This window comes from Chelonia mydas, chromosome 2, assembly GCF_015237465.2.
Source record: "Chelonia mydas isolate rCheMyd1 chromosome 2, rCheMyd1.pri.v2, whole genome shotgun sequence".
Lineage (NCBI taxonomy): Eukaryota > Metazoa > Chordata > Testudines > Cheloniidae > Chelonia > Chelonia mydas.
Genome location: NC_057850.1, coordinates 260,012,831 through 260,030,743, shown reverse-complemented (window position 1 = coordinate 260,030,743; position 17,913 = coordinate 260,012,831). Strand labels below are relative to the sequence as shown.

At 58.7% G+C, this 17,913-nt stretch overlaps 2 protein-coding genes across 6 annotated transcripts in view; both read left to right on the top strand.

The window, feature by feature from the left end:
- The window catches only part of LOC102944020, a 46,254-nt gene extending 37,906 nt beyond the window's left edge, over positions 1–8,348 (top strand). For all 5 annotated transcript variants that reach the window (XM_043541786.1, XM_043541784.1, XM_043541782.1 and 2 more), the window contains 3 exons: positions 2,807–2,971; positions 4,049–4,222; positions 4,907–8,348. In XM_043541786.1, the coding sequence (XP_043397721.1) occupies positions 2,807–2,971; positions 4,049–4,222; positions 4,907–5,856 (1,289 nt within the window). In that variant the 3' untranslated portion in view covers positions 5,857–8,348. The remainder of the gene's footprint in view (positions 1–2,806; positions 2,972–4,048; positions 4,223–4,906) is intronic.
- Positions 8,349–14,142: 5,794 nt separating this feature from the next.
- Positions 14,143–17,913, top strand: part of LOC102941352 (zinc finger protein 420) — a 289,208-nt gene continuing 285,437 nt past the window's right edge. The window contains exon 1 of the mRNA XM_043541827.1: positions 14,143–14,352. Within this exon, the coding sequence (XP_043397762.1) occupies positions 14,329–14,352 (24 nt within the window). The 5' untranslated portion in view covers positions 14,143–14,328. The remainder of the gene's footprint in view (positions 14,353–17,913) is intronic.

Sequence of the window (17,913 nt, the reverse complement as noted above, 5' to 3'; positions counted from 1 at the left end):
TCCCTAGTCTGTAGCGGTGCATTGGGTTCTTCCGTCCTAAGTGCAGGACCCTGCACTTATCCTTGTTGAACCTCATCAGATTTCTTTTGGCCCAATCCTCCAATTTGTCTAGGTCCCTCTGTATCCTAACCCTACCTGCCACCGTATCTACCACTCCTCCTAGTTTAGTATCATCTGCAAATTTGCAGAGAGTGCAATCCACACCATCCTCCAGATCATTTATGAAGATATTGAACAAAACTGGCCCCAGGACCGACCCTTGGGGCACTCCGCTTGATACCGGCTGCCAACTAGACATGGAGCCATTGATCACTACCCGTTGAGCCCGACAATCTAGCCAACTTTCTACCCACCTTATAGTGCATTCATCCAGCCCATACTTCTTTAACTTGCTGACAAGAATACTGTGGGAGACAGTGTCAAAAGCTTTGCTAAAGTCAAGGAACAACACATCCACTGCTTTCCCTTCATCCACAGAACCAGTTATCTCGTCATAGAAGGCAATTAGATTAGTGAGGCATGACTTGCCCTTGGTGAATCCATGCTGACTGTTCCTGATCACTTTCCTCTCCTCTAAGTGCTTCAGAATTGATTCCTTGAGGACCTGCTCCATGATTTTTCCAGGGACTGAGGTGAGGCTGACTGGCCTGTAGTTCCCCGGAGCCTCCTTCTTCCCTTTTTTAAAGATGGGTACTACGTTAGCCTTTTTCCAGTCGTCCGGGACTTCCCCCGATCACCATGAGTTTTCAAAGATAATGGCCAATGGCTCTGCAATCACATCCGCCAACTCCTTCAGCACTCTCGGATGCAGCGCATCCGGCCCCATGGACTTGTGCTCGTCCAGCTTTTCTAAATAGTCCCGAACCACTTCTTTCTCCACAGAGGGCTGGTCACCTCCTCCCCATGCTGTGCTGCCCAGTGCAGCAGTCTGGGAGCTGACCTTGTTCGTGAAGACAGAGGCAAGAAAAGCATTGAGTACATTAGCTTTTTCCACATCCTCTGTCACTAGGTTGCCTCCCTCATTCAGTAAGGGGCCCACATTTTCCTTGACTTTCTTCTTGTTGCTAACATACCTGAAGAAACCCTTCTTGTTACTCTTAACATCTCTTGCTAGCTGCAACTCCAGGTGTGATTTGGCCTTCCTGATTTCACTCCTGCATGCCCGAGCAATATTTTTATACTCATCCCTGGTATTTGTCCAATCTTCCACTTCTTGTAAGCTTCTTTTTTGTGTTTAAGATCAGCAAGGATTTCACTGTGAAGCCAAGCTGGTCGCCTGCCATATTTACTATTCTTTCTACACATCGGGATGGTTTGTCCCTGTAACCTCAATAAGGATTCTTTAAAATACAGCCAGCTCTCCTGGACTCCTTTCCCCCTCATGTTATTCTCCCAGGGGATCCTGCCCATCAGTTCCCTGAGTTCTTTACTTCTGACTGTCTGATGAACTAGTTTTAAGAGAACCCTCCAGCAAAATCAGTACCTAGTAAGATATAAAATCCTTTGTTATGCCTAAAATCTTTGGAAACATATTTTTAAAGTCTGTGAAATTTCATAAGCACGTCTATTGTTATGGAGATCACACAAAGTAAATTAGTGTCCCTTTTTCTAAAAGCCGTGAACATTGTTATGAGCACACTAAACCTCTGTGACTGATGAATTTAAAATAATGTCTTTGTTTCAGTGAGTTAAATATGTAGTACTCTGGAATGATTCCTTTCTGAAGGCTTAAGAGTACATTTAAAATATCCTCATCATCGTATCCACTCATTATACTCCACACCCAAACAGAGCCATCATATGAACAACATACCCCCATATCTCAATGTCTGTACTCTGACCCGTTAACCTTCTACCCCCAATCCGGGAGACTGCAGATTATGTATTCCTTACGCCACCCGATCCTAAACCGAACTTCACACCCCTTGATAATCTGTACCTTATTCCCTGATAACCAGAAACTTCTATGCTTCAACTCTGTACCGTTTTCTTTTTACTTCAACATCATCTTAATAAAATTATTAAATATAAAACCAGCTTAGAAATACTGATTAAGAAAATGTAAAACAGAGAAGAGCTGCATCATGTATCCCATAATATTTAACGTTGTGTTCAGCGGGGCAGCTGACTCGCCCTTCCTACAAAGCTTTTGCAAATAAACCTCTGACAAACTTCAGGGCATATCAAAAAACCCGTGACGGACACTTCTTATTCCCAAGTTTAGTGCTTTTAATTAGGTACCTTCTGCATGTCCAGTCTGCATGAGGGAGGGGGCACAGGGGTCTCTGCAGGGAACTGTGACTCTCCACCACCGTGAGGCGGGCCGGGCGTCTTGCTATCCTTTGCTGCTTCATCCCCTCGCCGCTGGGCTGCGAGCCCGGGCTGCTGTCGGGCAGAGGGGCACCAGTTTAATAACACTGCGTAGGGCCCCATAAATCCTACGGATGGCCCTGTCCATGACACAAGGGGACTAGTGAGGGAGGAGGCCAGAGGATGTGCAGCCCCCCTGGGAGGAGGCGGGGGAGCACACGGTTACATGATGGGAGGGCTGGGGGGCATGTGGCCTCGGGGGGAGGCTGGGTGCAGCCCCACTGACTCCGCTCTGGCCCTGGCCCTCGGGGTGCGTGGGCTATGAATGTACCTACGGGTTTCCTGCCCCTGTAAAGTCCGGGTGTGTACCAGCAAGTGTACGAGTGGGTTGAGGATTCCATCCCGAGTGGGGATCAGGGAAGCCCGGTCAGTTTCCATGGCTATAGCGTAGCGGGGTCTGTCCTGTAGCTGACATGGATTTCTTGGTTTAAAACAGACAGTACGGCCGAGACTGCCCATCTCCCAGGTCTGGAGACTTGCTGGAGTGCAGTGCCTGAGAGCCGACGCAGCACCCCCCTCGCCATGTCCTCCAGCAGCAGCCCACGTGGGGCCAGGGGGGAGAGGAGCCCACAGCCAGGGCTTTGCAGGCTGCACAGAGAAGGTGAGCCAGCCAGCGGGCCTGGGACGCGGTGTATGTGATCTGCACTGCACGGGCCAATCTGTCGGCTGGGGTCAATCAGTGAAGTCGGTGAAGCTTTGCTGATTCATGCCCGCGGAGGTTCTGGCTGTGGGACTGCGTGGTATAGAGAGTCTCATGCTCCCAGCCTTGCGATGCGATGAGAGACTGACAGACAGGAGCGCTCCATTGACAGGTCCCCGGCCTGCCTAGCACTGATAGCTCTGCCCAGCGTTGCCCCGCTTAGCCTCTTGGATTTCACGCTGGAAATCTTCACGCACTGAGGAAAACCGGACCTTTGGGAGGGTGTTCCTGGGAACTGACAAATGTGGCATTATTATCGGTTATTATTATTAATGATCTGTATTAGTCTAGGGCCTGGGACCCCCGTCAAAGACCAGGCCCCTGTTGTGCCAGGCGCTGGACAGACACAGAGCGAAGAGGGTCCCTGCCCAGAGAGCCGACGATCTAAGCCCCTTTGGCCAGATAACGCCATTTCCCCTGCAGTGAGATTCCCCCTCCCCCGAAGTAAGGAGCGAGCATTTCCGCTGGGGGAAACCGGCCATCTGAGCAGCCAAGGGACGTTTCCTCCCATCAGAACTGTCTTTGTGTTGTGGGAAGCAGAAGAGAAACTCTGTCCTCAGCTCCACAGTCCACAGGCACAATGGGAGCTGGGGCGGTGAGGATCCCAAGGTTTAAGACTGACGATTCCTGCCAGTGCCCCATCCTCCTGGAGTACAGTGGGCTACCTGTATTTCTGGGCTGGGAGCCCAGCTTCCGATGGGACTAATGGCCCATAGAGAGGGTCACCGCTCCTCCGTCCTGCTGTCCTTAGCTTGCTACGCTCCTGTGCTCATAGACTCAGAGAAACTGGAGCTGGAGAAGACCCACTCGATCTCTGGGTCTGTTCCCGCTCCAGACACTCCAGTAACGAGGGCCCGAGATGTGCCAATAGATGAATGGTTTCCTGTAGGAATAAGGCTGCAGTGGGTCTGTAGCACTTGGCGGAGGGTGGGACCTGGCTTGATCTGATGCAGGCTTTGTTTGTGTTGGTAAAATCAGAAGGGATGCCAGTGGACGCCCCTCGCTATGGCCCTGCGACCTGCCCTCAGGGAACCCATGGAAACGGGCCCAGTCGTTGCAGCACGCCGAGCGGCACCTCGCCTGCCCGCGATGCCCCGGGCCACAGGCACGCTAGAAGACCCAGGACAGGGATTAAGAGACCGCACACTGAAGGTACCTTGATCGCCTTGCGCCTTCCGAGTAGGTTCCTCGTTAGGCCCCCCAATCTGTTTTCAAAGGTGCTGAGAACCCACAGCTCCCACTGACTGCAGCGGGGCTGGTGGGTGCTGGAACCAGGCCTGCATTTAGGAGTCTGATCCGGTTCTTCCCTCCTGGGGTGGGGTCTCATTGGCTCTCATAAGCCAAGCCGAGTCACTGGATGGGAGACCTCCAAGGAAGACGTGAGTACAGCGGGAAACAGTGCTTGTGAACGAACAGGTGGCGATCTGAGTCCCTCCTGAGCCAATGCCCCAGCCCCACCTTTCACATCAGCTGTAAAACCCAGGTGCCTGTCGGTGGGCGTTAAAAATCCCATGGCACTTTGTGCAAGAGTAGGGGTGTTAGCCTGGGACCTGGTCCAGTGCCAGTTGGGTAATTACACTCGGTTTTACTTCACTCCCTCCCACAGCATAACTGGATATCCCGCCCTTAGCTTCCTGTCCTCAGCTGTTGGGTAGCGTTGCTGGAAGACAATCAGCTGCCACCTTTCCCTCCAGAGGAGGCTGCAGTGCAGTGGTGGGTGTGGGGATTCCTGCCTAATATAGTGCTAGGAAATTGTCTCTAGAAGAGCGCTCTAGAAATGGTGCTGACCCTTGCTTGGTGTTGCCGGGTCTGATATGTTTGTCCTCTGGACCGTAGCCAGGACAGATGCTGCCCGACCACCCAGCACCGGCTCCTGTACTGATGGTGAGGACGGTGGACAAAAGGCAGATGCCACATGGGAGGAATTTCCGAAGAGACAATGCTCCCGCGCAGCGCCATCTCCGTGGGAGTGCTGCGGCTGGGAGAGCGGGACGCCCCTGGACCTCGGGGTGGAGAGGAGCGCGGTCGAGGCCGTCCTCTCGGAGAAGCTGGACCGGGTCTCCCAGGATTTCGCGGCCATGTGCAGGGACGTGTCGAGCATGCAGAGCCGCGTGGCCCAGCTGGAGCGGGACTCGAGGGGCTGGGCCCTCGAGCTGGCTGCCCTCCAGCAAGGCAACAAGCGCCTGAGTGAGACCGTCCGGCGGCTGGAGAGCCGCTGCCACGTGCTGGAGAGCCACGCCCGTCGCAACAGCCTGCGGCTGGCGGGCCTGCCGGAGGGGGCGGAAGGGGGAGACCCCGTCGCCTTCCTGCAGAGGACCCTGCCCACGGTGCTCCACCTGCCGGCGGACTGGCCGCCCCTGGAGATCGAGAGCGCGCGCCGCGTGCACGGGGGGGCGCGCTGGGACCCTGCCACCCGGCCCCGGGCGCTGCTCTTCCGTCTGCTGCGCTTCTCCGACAAGCTGGCCATCATGCGAGCGGTCAGGAAACACGCGGAGCCCCTGACCTGCGGCGGCGCCCGGGTCGCCCTCTTCCCGGACGTCTGCCCCAAGCTGCGCCGGGGGAGCGGGGCGCGGCACGCAGCCGTCAGGGGGCTGTGGCGGGCGGCGGAGCTCCGCTTGGGTGCTCAGCCCGCCGGCTGCTGCCACAGCCGGGCACGAGGACATTGGGAGCCGCTGCCCAGCCCCCCGGGCCACGCGCCCGCTGCGGGTACACGGGAGCAGAGTCGCCAAAGGGCAGTGACAGAGAGGGGGGACTTGGAGCCGCTGGCTCCGCTCACCCCCCTTTGAGTCACAGGGTCCATCTCCCTGCCCTGGAGACCACAGCACCCCTTGGGTCCGGACTGGACCTCTCCCACCTCCAGCTCTTTGTTTCCCTGACTGTCGCTAGGTCCCAGCACTTGGCTGCGTGACTCCACCGTGTCCGTGTTTTCCCCGCCACGGTGTGCACCTGCGCTGCTCAGCTCGCAGGCGGGGGGCTCCGGGAACTGCAGAGCAATAGACTCGGCCGTTATTGGGGCCGGCCCTGCGGGGAGCCCTTGTATTGTAACAAGTGAGATAGCATCAGAGCCGCGTGTTAGCGAGCTGCTCAGGGAGCCCTTCGGGGGCTAGGCAGTCTGCGAGGGGGGGGCTCTGGGCAGGGGTCCGGGGTAGGGTCAGGCACTCGGGTTTGCTTTGCTCCCCCTGACAATTGCTCCTTGCCGGCTGGGGAGAAATTTGACATTTCCCCTTTTTTCCCCTGTCCGTCGCCACTACCCAAGCTGGTGTCTTTTCCGTCCAGCTTCTAACCACCCCCCGACCCTGGGGGAGTCGCGCTCGCTGCTACGTCTCGGCAGCAGTTTCACAGGGAAGAGCCTTCAGGGACCCGGCCAGGGCAGAAACCTTCCTGGTGGGAGGCATCACTCACAGGGACGTTGCCAGAGTACGGGCACCGCCGCGTGCTCCAGTTCCCCGTCGGCACTGCCCGCGCCCAGGAGGCGCTGAGGTTAAAGGCTGTCATGGGCTTGCTGGGCTGGTCCTTTCCCCGGCTGTATATCGGCTTCCACTGGCTGGATCCACCACCCACAGACTTACGCTTATTCCCCATTGCCTCAGCCCTCTGTTTTGCTGCCCAAACTCTCCTCTGCAACTCCCCAGGCAGCTCCCGGCACTCTGGAGAGTTTCTGGTTTTCGGGCACAAGGAGAAGCTGCCAGATTTGGAGCCCTCTGCGCCCGAACAGGTCCCGCCCCCCACGTGTGTGAGCCCGGAACAGCTCCCGCCCCGCCATGTGCGTGAGCCCGGAACAGCTCCCGCCCCACGTGCATGAGCCCTGCCTTGGAGGGACCATCTCTGAGCGCAGAGGGAAGTTCATTCTCCTTCCTCCCTACCCCGGCCGAGACTACAAACAAAGGGACCGAAGGCTCGATCCTGTCAGGTGCTGAGCGCTCCGGCCCCGCTGTAGCGAAGCATATTAGCTTGTGCTTAGCTTTAAGCCCCTGAGTAACCCCTCTGAAATAGGTGCTTTCCTGGATCGAGGTCAGAGCGCTCAGCACCGCAGGATCAAGCCCTGCATGGGGGCTGTGTGATAATTACACCCACCCACTCCGTACCCAGCTGCACCCGCCAACTCTCCCAGCAGCCATCAGTGCGCGATCGGAGCTGGATTTGAACTGGAGAGCTGCAGTGAAAGGCTCCTGCGCCCGTAACTAGGTCCCGTTACCTAACTCACACCAATCTCATCTCAATAGGCCCCGATCACTTCAGTGTCCAATTGCCGATCTCCATCAGACAGGTTCTTTATCACACGTATTCCTAGGCTGTCCTGTCTCTGCAGCACCATCCTGCGTGTAAAGCACAGGGTGAGCAGTGAGGCTGAATGCGAACTGGAGCTAGGCAGGACTATGGTAGAGGATGTGCCATGTATCGGGCCAGGCAGCCCCGTGAGTGGTGCTTGGACAATCCCAGCATTTTAAGAGTTAATTAGTCCAATGAATCATCCTGTTTGCTGAATGGAAGTGACAGGTGCCTCCCTGGATAGTATTCATCAAGTTCCCTAAGCTGGCCCCATGTCTCAGCCAAAATTTACTGCAGCTGGAATTTCTTTGTCTTCAGGACGCCCTCTGCCTATTCCCACTGGGCAGCTCAAAGACCTCTGGTTACAGGGGAGTCACCTTCCGGTACCCACACCTGCCGCTTGAGTTCGCCCCCACCCCCAGCTCTGCCAGTGCATTGCACTGGGGCCTGCTTTTCTGGGGTGGGTGGTGGCTGCTCTGCAGAGCAGGAGAGTTCTGACCCTGCCGGCTCCCCTGTCGCTCTCAGGTTTGCTCTAACTTGGAGGCCCTACTCAGTAGCCACAGGGCACTGGGGGCCTGATTCTGAGCTCTCACCCGCGAAATCGGGAGTGACTCCGCCGTCGGGGGTGGAGCCGTGCCGGAATCGGGAGTGACTCCGCCATCGGGGTGGAGCTGTGCTGGAATCGGACGCTTCGTGGCACAGGTTCCCTTCTGTTGACAGCATGGTGTTTGTGAGATCCTTTCCTGCTGCCAGGGTGGGCGGCACGTGGCTCTCCTGATTTCCCTGTGTTTCTGTGCTCACGGCACAGTTGGACTGCATTAAAACACTGATTTTAACCTGCTTGGCCCCCTTGCCTGGTGTTTGTTTGAATTCCCTGCACCTGCGTTACGGGTGTAAATCAGGCGGGCCATGGGCCAGAACCTGCTGTCTGGGTAAATCCGAGCCACTCCACGGCCTGCAGACTGGGGAGTTCCCCTGGTAGCCGAGAAATTCAGGCATCTCCTGTATGAAACCCCCCTTCGGCCCCCGAAGAGAGCGCGGGGCATTTGCTGGGGATTTGTGAGCAGCCATGAGGGATTATGGCCTGGGCTGGGGTCCTGAGTGTTATAAACCTGGAGCAAACCCCACCAGCCTCCGGATTTCCGTCTGGGTGAGGCAGTGCGAAGTGCTAGAGAATCAATGCCCCGTGCACTAGCCAATCCGATTTGCTCGAATCACCGCCCAGAATTCCATTCATTTGAATAAATCTACATGGGAAGTGGCTTCTTAAGCGCGGGGCGTGAATGTTCCCGACCCGCCATATTCTGTCTGCAGCAGCAACTTGCATTCGCTTTCCACTCAAGGCACCAGTGTGTGAGGCTGGTCGTACCCAGCAGTCGGCAGCTGTATAACGAAGCCCTGGCCTCAGAGATACAGCGGGGATAGAACCCAGGACCTTCCCCTCCCAACGCACAGCCCTTACTGCTTGAGCTACAGGAAGTGCTCCGTTAGGTATGAGCCGGCTCCTATCCTCCCTGGAGCAGCCACTAGAGGGAGACATAATCTCACACGCTCACAGTTAAGGGGCGGTAGCGACCCAGGGATGGACAGTGAGGGGAGGGGGGTAGTTGGTGGCTTGCTGGGTGTGACTGTGGGTGACACACAGGGCCAGACCACGTGTAATATAAATTAAGACCCAAACACCCGCGTGAAGGAGCACGGCTGGAAAGGGCCCAGCCCAGTGCCCTCTGTGTGCGGCACACCGGGGCCAGTGTTGCCATGGGGACAGGTCTGCCCAGGGTGCCATCCCTGGGGGTCTCTCTCCCCTCAGCCCTGCCCCAGTTTAAGACTTAGGATACTGGCCAGGAACTGTGGTGTTAAAGCATTGGGAGTTTCCAGGGGCTGGGGAACCTGTCGGGGGCACGGTGGCTGGGTCTGGAGCTGGGACAAAGTATGGGGAGGGGACTCCAGGTCTAAGCCAGTTCCATGTCACCTGCCTCTCCTCACCCATGAACCCCAATCCTCCATGGGATGCTTGGCCCACCTCCTGCCATTCCCAGTGCCACCTCGCCCCACTCGGGGGAGGAGACAGTGCAGGCATAGGGCATGGGCCTGCAGGCACAAAGTTGTCTGGGGATGGGGTCCATGGGGCTCTAGAGGGCCGGAGGGAGAGGGTGCTGAAGGGCAGGCAGTGGGGCTGCTGCAGGGGAGGAAACTCCGCTCCCGTCCATCCCCTGGGAACCCAGAGAGCAAGTGGCCTCCACCCTCGGGCTAGGGGGGGCTGCCCCACTGCTCCTCTGCTCTGTGCAGGCAGCCCCTGCCGGTAGGGCGTCTGCAGCTCAGGCCTGGTGGTGGTTTGCTGCCCACCGAGGTGAAACACGGGAGCACTGCGGGTCCGTGCCAGCACCTAGCAAGAGCACGGCCCCAATTGCACCCAACAGCAGCTGCGGGCGCCCCAGCCCCTGTCAAGCAGAAGTAAACCCGTTTCACGCTCCTCTCCCCTCCAGGGCACGTGAAGGTAATAAGAGCTGACGGCGCCCCTGACATTTCCCGCCGTCCCCGGAGCCAGGCAGCTTCTTGGCTCCCACAAAGTGCTGCGCACGCCCCCACGCTGGCCGTGCACTCACACCCCATCGCTCCCCCGCCCTCTCACACGCTCTCTTCCCCCGGGGGGGGGGCTGTCCCGTCTCCGTGGCAATCAGCAGCTGGCGCAGCTCTGAGACCCTGGCTCAGGGTGGAGAATGAGGCCTGGTCTGCTCCAGTGGCTGAGTTCTCGGACCATCCCGCTCACCGCAAATGACTGAACGAGTGCCCTGTGTCCTGCACAGCCCCGGGTCTGAGCACCTGCCGCATGAGGGTTAAAGCTGGAGGAACGCTTCTTGGACGCGCTGGCCAGAGAAGGGGAAATGCGCCCTCCCCTCGCTCTGTGAAGTGCCCATGAATGTAGCAGTTGGTGAATTAGGACTAAAATGAGCCTGCGTGACAGGTGTGGGTGCCCTCTTGTGGCCTTTTAAAACCAAGGCTCCCTTGAGTGGGGCTTTCTGCAGACTGCAGCGGTTGGACTGGGGGGCACAGCCCCAGGCGTGTCCCTCCTGTGACTGACAGGGCTGGACAACGGGGAGTCTCCCTGCTGTCTACTGCAGGGTTTCCTCCAACTCAAAGGCCTTCACAAAACACGCTCTGTATTCTTCCCCCCTCCTCTGCCTGGTGGTGCATGTAAGCACCTAGTGCACCAGGAACACATAAATGTGAGGACCTGAACTGCTCCACTCATTAAAGATCCCAAGAGTCCGGGGTTAACCCCCGGGGCCTGACTCTGGTAAGTCGCTCTGCCTCCCTGAACTCCCCTGCAGTTTCAGTTGACTGTGCCAGTCTTCACTTCCTAGCCTACAAACATACCCGTGTACGGTGCTAAACAGCTGCTGCATCCCACCCAGAGGTGGCTGCGTTTACTTGGTGTGTGAATGATCCTGTATATAGTCTGTGGTGGCTTACAGGCTCTTCATGGCTAAAAGGCACTAGCCAGGCCCATGAGTCCTGATCTGCCCTCTCTTCTAGTCTACATGTAGCCACTTTCTTCACTGTGGTATCTGCGCCTTCCAGTCGTGCATTAAAAGCAATGAGACTAACATCGGTCCTGTATTTGCTCTTTTCAATCTCCCAGAGGGAGAAGCATGTGCAGAGCCGTGTTTGGTTTTGCGAGGGGGTTCGGTGTTTACAGATGCGTGTGTTGTTAGAACGGTGATAGCCAAGAAACGCACCTTGCGCTTGGAGCAGAAGGCGGGATGTTCATGCCGCAATCTCAGCCCATTTCCGCCCCCGAGAAAGTTGTGTCTCCTGCATCGCTAAGCTCTGGCCTTATTACAGAGCATTCCGACGAGCCAGAGGAGCCTGGCCTGTCGCCCACCATCTTCGTCCCGGCGCGTTCGGCTCTTTCACAAACCCTGGGCCCAGGCCCTGTGGCACTGGGAAGAGAAGGCCCGAGACGGACCCTGGTTTGAAATCCCCTGGGCAGCTGGTGTCGAGAGCAGAGGGCAGGTGTGAGGGGCGCCAGAGCTGTGTTGCTGAGGAGACCTGCTGCTGCATCTGGCCCAGCTGGAGTTTCCTCAGTGCTGAAAGAACAGGAGGACTAGTGGCACCTTAGAGACTAACCAATTTATCTGAGCATAAGCTTTCGTGAGCTACAGCTCACTTCATCGGATGCTGAAGCCTCTGGTGCCCAGGCATAGCTGGGTGTTTGAACAGCACTTAATTCCTGCGCTCACACCTTTAGCACACTGAAAATAGGCCGGATCCTGTCCAAAATCCAACCCGGGCCCTTCCCCGGCCGGCGTGCAGCCTCATCAGCCAGGTCCGCGCCAACTCTCGGAGCCCGAGGCTTCCCCCGGCCTGTCACATCTGTGACTGCACCGGAGAATGATGGCATTAACCTTTCCCAAGCACCCCCTTGGGCCCCTTCACGAGTGCTGTGCCTGGCTGGTTTCCTCGCCTTGTTTTCCTTGAGGCTGCGGGGCAGGGAGGGCCAGACACTACAGATTATCAGGGGAGTCCGCCTGCCCCTTGAAGGAGGAGGAGCTTGGAGTGATTCTAGCCTCAGTATTATATTATTCGGGGGGTCTTTTGTTCTGTTTTCATAGATTCGTAGATGTGAAACCGGACTGGCCCACTCTGACCATGTGGTCTGCCTGCCTGTGGGACGCAGCAGCTGCTTAGCAGTGCACAGCTACACCACACAGTGGTTAGGACCGGTCGTGATCTCGCACGAAAGACTTGGGGGCGAAAAGTGCACAAACCAGAAGGCAAACTCAACATAGCCCCAATTTATTACTGTGTAAAATCTCCTGATGTTTTGGGTCCAGTTCCAGCTTTCCCAGCGCTTGGGGCTGGAGCAACAGCCAGCAGGAAATTCCCTTTGAAACAGTGAATGAGCAGAACCCCCCCACCCCGCCTATTAGGCAGAGTGGGCATGGGGGAGGCAGCCATGGGGTAACAGCCAGGCCAGGCCCAGCCAGGCCACTCTCAGCCTGGGATTGTGCCACCTTCTTACGTACCACGGGACCCACGTGAAGGCCTGTGTCTGAGCAGCTGGGCAGGTGGAGAGCAGAGGCTGCAATCCAAGCCATGGAGAGGGAGGTGCAGTCTCCTGGCACAGGGCTGCTGCAACTGGAAGGGAAAACGGGACGGCCGGGGGCAGCATTAGCAGTGGCTCAGGGGTTCAGCTACACCCCCAGAAACCATCCGGTGCTCCAGTGCCATGCAAGTTTGGCCCTGCTGTCCTCTGTCATGTGGAGGGGGCGGGTGGCTGAGCCAAATTTGAGGGAGTGGCGCTGCACCAGGTGACAATGCCAACTCAGAGCAGGGAGCCGTGCCCACCCCTGCTGGACAGGACTACTCGTGGTAACCCGCCCGCACAAGCCCCACTAACACAAGCCCATCGACCCGGCTCAGTGCAGACAGACCCAGGGCACGGCTGGCCCCAGCAGCTGGTGTGACTCTTACAGGGCAAATCCTTCATGGGGTCTCTCCCTGCTCCAAGCCCGCTATAGGATGGAGGTGGTGACATGGCAGAGAGGTGGGAGACGGGAATCCCTCACCCCATCAAATCCTCCTCTAGAGACCTTTGCTCTCAGCACCAGCTGTGCAGTCCTAGGGGTCGGAGGTTGCTGCAGGGATCAGCTGTGGGGCCACGAAAGCCACTGCGAACGCACCAGTACCACGGAATGCCGCGGAGCTCAGGTCGCACGTGAAACGATTCTGGGAGAGCCAGTCCGAACTGATCAGCAGGATTCTGCCCCGGGGCGTGAGTTTGGAGAGGAAAGAAAAAGGCGGCTTTCGAGGGAGTAAAAAAGAAAGTGAGTCGTTCCAGCCGACTGGTACATTTTAACAAAAATTTAGAATTCAAAATAGAAAACTGTAAAATCAAGCCAGAGGAAGCGTTGTACTCGACAACCAGCTGCCATTGCTACACCTACAGCTCTGTGGGATCCAGAGGAGCAGCCGGGCCGGTCTGGACCCGCAAAAGGAACAGGAGGACTTGTGGCACCTTAGAGACTACCACAGGTATTTCAGCATCGCTGTGTGTGTGTAAACACTGTCAGTGATTATTTGCTATTAAAATATAAACAACACCATGAGATCGCGCCATGTCAAGGAAGGTTCAATCATGGAGGGCTTAGCATAGTAAGAGTCATTGAAACACTGGCCAAAGTAATCAATGCAAAGGCACAGGAGGACACTGGGGAAGGGTTACAAGACAGAGTGCGGGCCAGGGAAGCAGAGCCGCTGACAGGGCAGAGCTGGGAGGCTTTGAGGCTTCGCGCAGCCGTCTCCGCCGGCCGAGGGCTGGAGTCACCGCCGGCCCCGTGTGCGACCCTTTGCTGTGTGGACGGGGCATGTGAAACTCGTCCCTGACGCAGGACTCCTTGAGCAGCTCAGGGCGTCCTTTCAGCTGGGCAAGAGCCCTTTGCCCCTCCCTCGCCTGGGGCTTCCCCTGCCCCGTCCTCAGCCCCGGCTCCTGCCCCGCTCCCCCCTCCCCCGGGCCCCGCCCCAGCCCCAGTGCCGGGCCCCGCAGCGGCCTCCCGTCACCCCGTCCCAGCCGGGAGCAGAGGCCGGAGCCGCGGGCCAGCCGGGCCGGGAGCGGGTCTCCCACAGCGGCCGGGGCCCGAGCCTCCGAGTCGGGCACTGACCCGGCTCCTTCCCGCGGGCGGGCCCCGGGCTCAGCCGCGGCCCCGCTGGACAGCTCCGCCCCGGGGCCCCCGCCCGGCCCGGGCCGCGATCCCCGCCGCCAGGGGCCGCTGCCGCCCCGCTCCCCGCCGGCCCCGCCCGCCGCTCCCGGCCCCTCCCGGCAGCCAGGCCGCGGCTCCCTCCCTCCCTGCGGGCCGCGCTCGCTCTGCTCCGCCCGGCAGCGGGGCCGGCCCGTGGCGAGGCGGCGCCGGGACTCTGCCCAGCCCGCAGCGGGAGCGGGGCTCGGCCGGGCCGGGCCCGCGGGAGCAGCCCCGCCCGGGGGGGCCATGGCCGAGCGGGCCGCTGCCCAGGTAAGGGCCCGGCGGGCGGGGGAGCCTCGGGCCCCGGGAGCGCGGCGCTGCCCGGCCGGGCTGGGGGGTCCCGGGGCGGGTCCGGCTCCCCCTGCCCGACCAGGGCTGCCCGCGGGCGGGGCGGTCCCGGCCCGTTTCTCCTGCTCCGGGGCGTGTGAACGGGGAGCGGAGTGAAACTGATCCTGGCCCCGTCTCCGAGCTCTGAATTCCCCGGGGCTGGGTCCTGCTGCCCGGGGCAGGGGTTGGAAACCGGCCCCTCTGGCCTGGCGCTTTGGGGTCTGATTGTCCTTTGGGGCGGGGGGGAAGCGCCCTGCTCCCTAGCCCGGCATTGCCAGAGGCCTTCGCTGACCCCCTGTGCCCCCCTGGGTGTGGGGCCAGCGTCCCGCACGTCTGGAGAGCGGGGCAAGGTCTCTCCGTTCAGGCAGCCTGCGCCCTGGGTGTCAGTCCCGGCTGCCGGAGGCTGTCAGCAAGGGGGTGCATGCAATGGCAGCAGGGCAGAGAGCAATGCACGGGGTGCGAACCTGCTCGTTTCTGAGCTGGGGAGCAAGGAGTAGACTCTGCTTCTTCGGGCCCCAGTGCTAGAGCGACCATCACGCAGAGAAAGGTAAATGCCCAAACCACAGCACGTTGTTCGGTGTTTGTAGGGCACCTGGCACAGAGGGGTCCTGGGCCCTGACGGGGGCTCTTAGCCATTACCACAATGCACACAGATAATGTTTTCAGTTAATGTTATCTGCTTAGTCTTCCCTTCCCTGCCTGCCCCTCCCTGTTCACCCCAAACACCTGTTACCACTCTTCATCGCGCTGTGTCTTAATGCTAGACCTGGTGGTACGCTGAGCATCTCCTGAGAAACACAGAACAACCTCCACCTCTCCCAGAAGGTGCTCAGCTCTTCCCAGGATCCAGCCCTTAGCTGTAAGCTCTTTGTGTCAGGGGCATTACCTGTGCCTGCCCCACACAGCCCCGTGCCTGTCTGTGGGGCTGGGTGGGTGGGGCTGGATTTCAGGCCGCAGCAATAAGATGCATTAGAATTGGGAAAGATAACAGAGAAGGGCAACAAAAATGATCAGGGTTATGGAACAGCTTCTGTTTGAGGGGAGATTAAGAAGACTGGGGCTGTCCAGTTTAGATAAGGGGGGATATGGCAGAGGTCTATAAAATCAGGACCGGTGTGGAGAAAGCGAATAGGGGAGTGTTATTTACTCCTTCTCATAATACAAGAGCCAGGGATCACCTGATGAAATTAACAGGCAGCAGGTTTAAAACAAACCTAAGGAAGTATTTCTTCACACAACACACAGTCAACCTGGGGAACTTGTTGCCAGGGAATGTTTTGAAGGCGAAAAGTATAACAGGGTTCGCGTAAGAATTAGGTTTCAGAGTAGCAGCCGTGTTAGTCTGTATCCGCAAAAAAAGAATTAGGTAAATTCATGGAGGACAGGTCCATCAATGGCTGTTAGCCAGGATGGTCAGGGACACAACCCCATGCTCCGGGTGTCCCTAAACCTCCCACTGCCAGAAGCTGGGACTGGAGATTAGGAATCGATCGTTTGATAACGGCCATGTTCTGTTCATTCCCTCGGAAGCATCTGCTATGGCTGCTGTCGGAAGACAGGATACTGGGCTACATGGACCATTGGTCTGACCCACGATGGCCGTTCTTATGCTTAGGTGTAGAAATCTTGACAGTGCCCGTTTCAGTCAGGAGAGGCAGCTGGAACTGGGACTGTCACAGCTTTACACCGGCTTTGTAGCATCACTGTCTCTCCGTCTCCAGGGGACCCAGCTCCCCGCCAGCACTGGTGAGTGGAGGCAGAGCTGGGGCTGAAAGTCCTCTACAGCTGAGACCAGCGGGGAGAAGTGACCTGGAGCGCAGCCCCCCAAACAAGCCAGAGCTGGAGCGATAGCGAACAATGCTCTAGCCCAGGGTTTCTCAATCTGTGGGTCATGACCCAAAGTTGGAGCGCCAGAATGTTTGAAAGGGCCACGGGGCGGCTCCTGCAGCTCCAGTCTCGTGAGGCAGGCTGGGCTTGACTCCCCGCTCTGGGCACTGCGGTATCCAGGGCACAGTGCCGCTCGGGTTTGGCCCAGCTGCTCCTCCATCACGACAATGGGGGGCCGGCCAAGCCGAAGCTGAGTGAGTGGTGCGGCAACCCATGCGCCAGGTCACAAGGCCACTTGCATAGATTTGGCCCCTTTAGCAGGGCACTGTGTGGCACTGCGACCCCGGAGGTCACGGCACCTGGAGCAGGGAGCTGAGCCCAGCCGGCCCTGCAGGACTGGAGCTGCTGCTGCAGGGTGAGTGTGGGGTGGGCTCTGCGCACCCACCCACAGGCCCTGAACCCCCTTCCGGGGGCAGTTCTCAGCACCCCTCCCCCGGGCCGATTTACTGGGCTGCAACAGGCCATCAGCTTTTACCAATGGGTCCTGGCCAAAGAGGTTGGGAAGCGCTGCTCTGGCCGTCTCTCCCTGGCCACAAGGGCTCGGGGCGGTGCCCAGGGATCAGCAGCCCGGGCCCTAGGAGCTGTACGGTCGGAGCGGTGGCAGCCAGAACCCCAGCCAGGGAGCTGCAGTCAGGGGCAGCCAAACCCGCAGCCGCCAGGGCCAAGGAGCAGGCGCAGCGCTCGACAGGCTGGTCTCCCCGCTTCAGATCCCCTGGGGTTCGGCCCAGTTGTCCTGGAGTTAAGGAGAAAACAGCCAGATCGGTCAGGCTGCCCCAGGGCAGAACAGTCAGTGGGCATGGCCAGGGCTTCCACATGCCCGCCCAGCTGCCTTTGCTGCCACCGGTACCAGCCCGTGCGCGCCCAGGAGCCCTGCGGCCCACCTGGGCAATTGCCACCCTCCCCCACCCCTGTCGGGGGGCCTAGGCTTCCCCATCCACCCAGTTAGATCCCCCAGCTCCATTCACCCTCCTGCCTCCTTCTCTCCCATTGTAAACATGTGTGACACTTCCCAGGGTACCCAGGGTTGGGAGCCACTTTGCGAGCACCTGCCCTTAGCTGGGCCTGCTGTGGATCAGCTCCCTGAACCCACCAGCCTCTGGCAGCCCGAGCGCTGCCCTCCAGGCCCCCACAGGCCTCACTCTCTCCGCACAGGTTAGCGATAGGCGCTCACCAACCACCGAGTCCTCGGAGCGTCCTGCTGGAGCACCCAGCCCTGAGCCGCTGAGCGCAGAGCTCTCGGATTCGCTGCTCCCAAAGGAGCAGAACACGCCCGCTCAGGGTCCCCGCTCTGCGGCACGCAGCTCCGGTAGACGTAGAGCGACAAGGAGGAGACGTTTATAATCAGAGAACCGAGATTCAAGCGAGGGGCAGAAAGAATGTTGGAGACACACGGTTACGTATGAGACAAAATCAGAACACGCTGCCTAGCCCCTAAACAGGACTCCCAAGGCCTGGCCCTGGCTCCTGCGAGTAGCTGACCCCCCCACCCCCCTCGTCCTTTCCCCAGCCTTTTGAACCGATTTGGCTGAGACCCCTTCCCATAAGATCAAACACACTGGTGGTTTGTTCACATAGACGGAAGGAGAACTGGGGGTTTATTTGCACCCCAGATCTAGT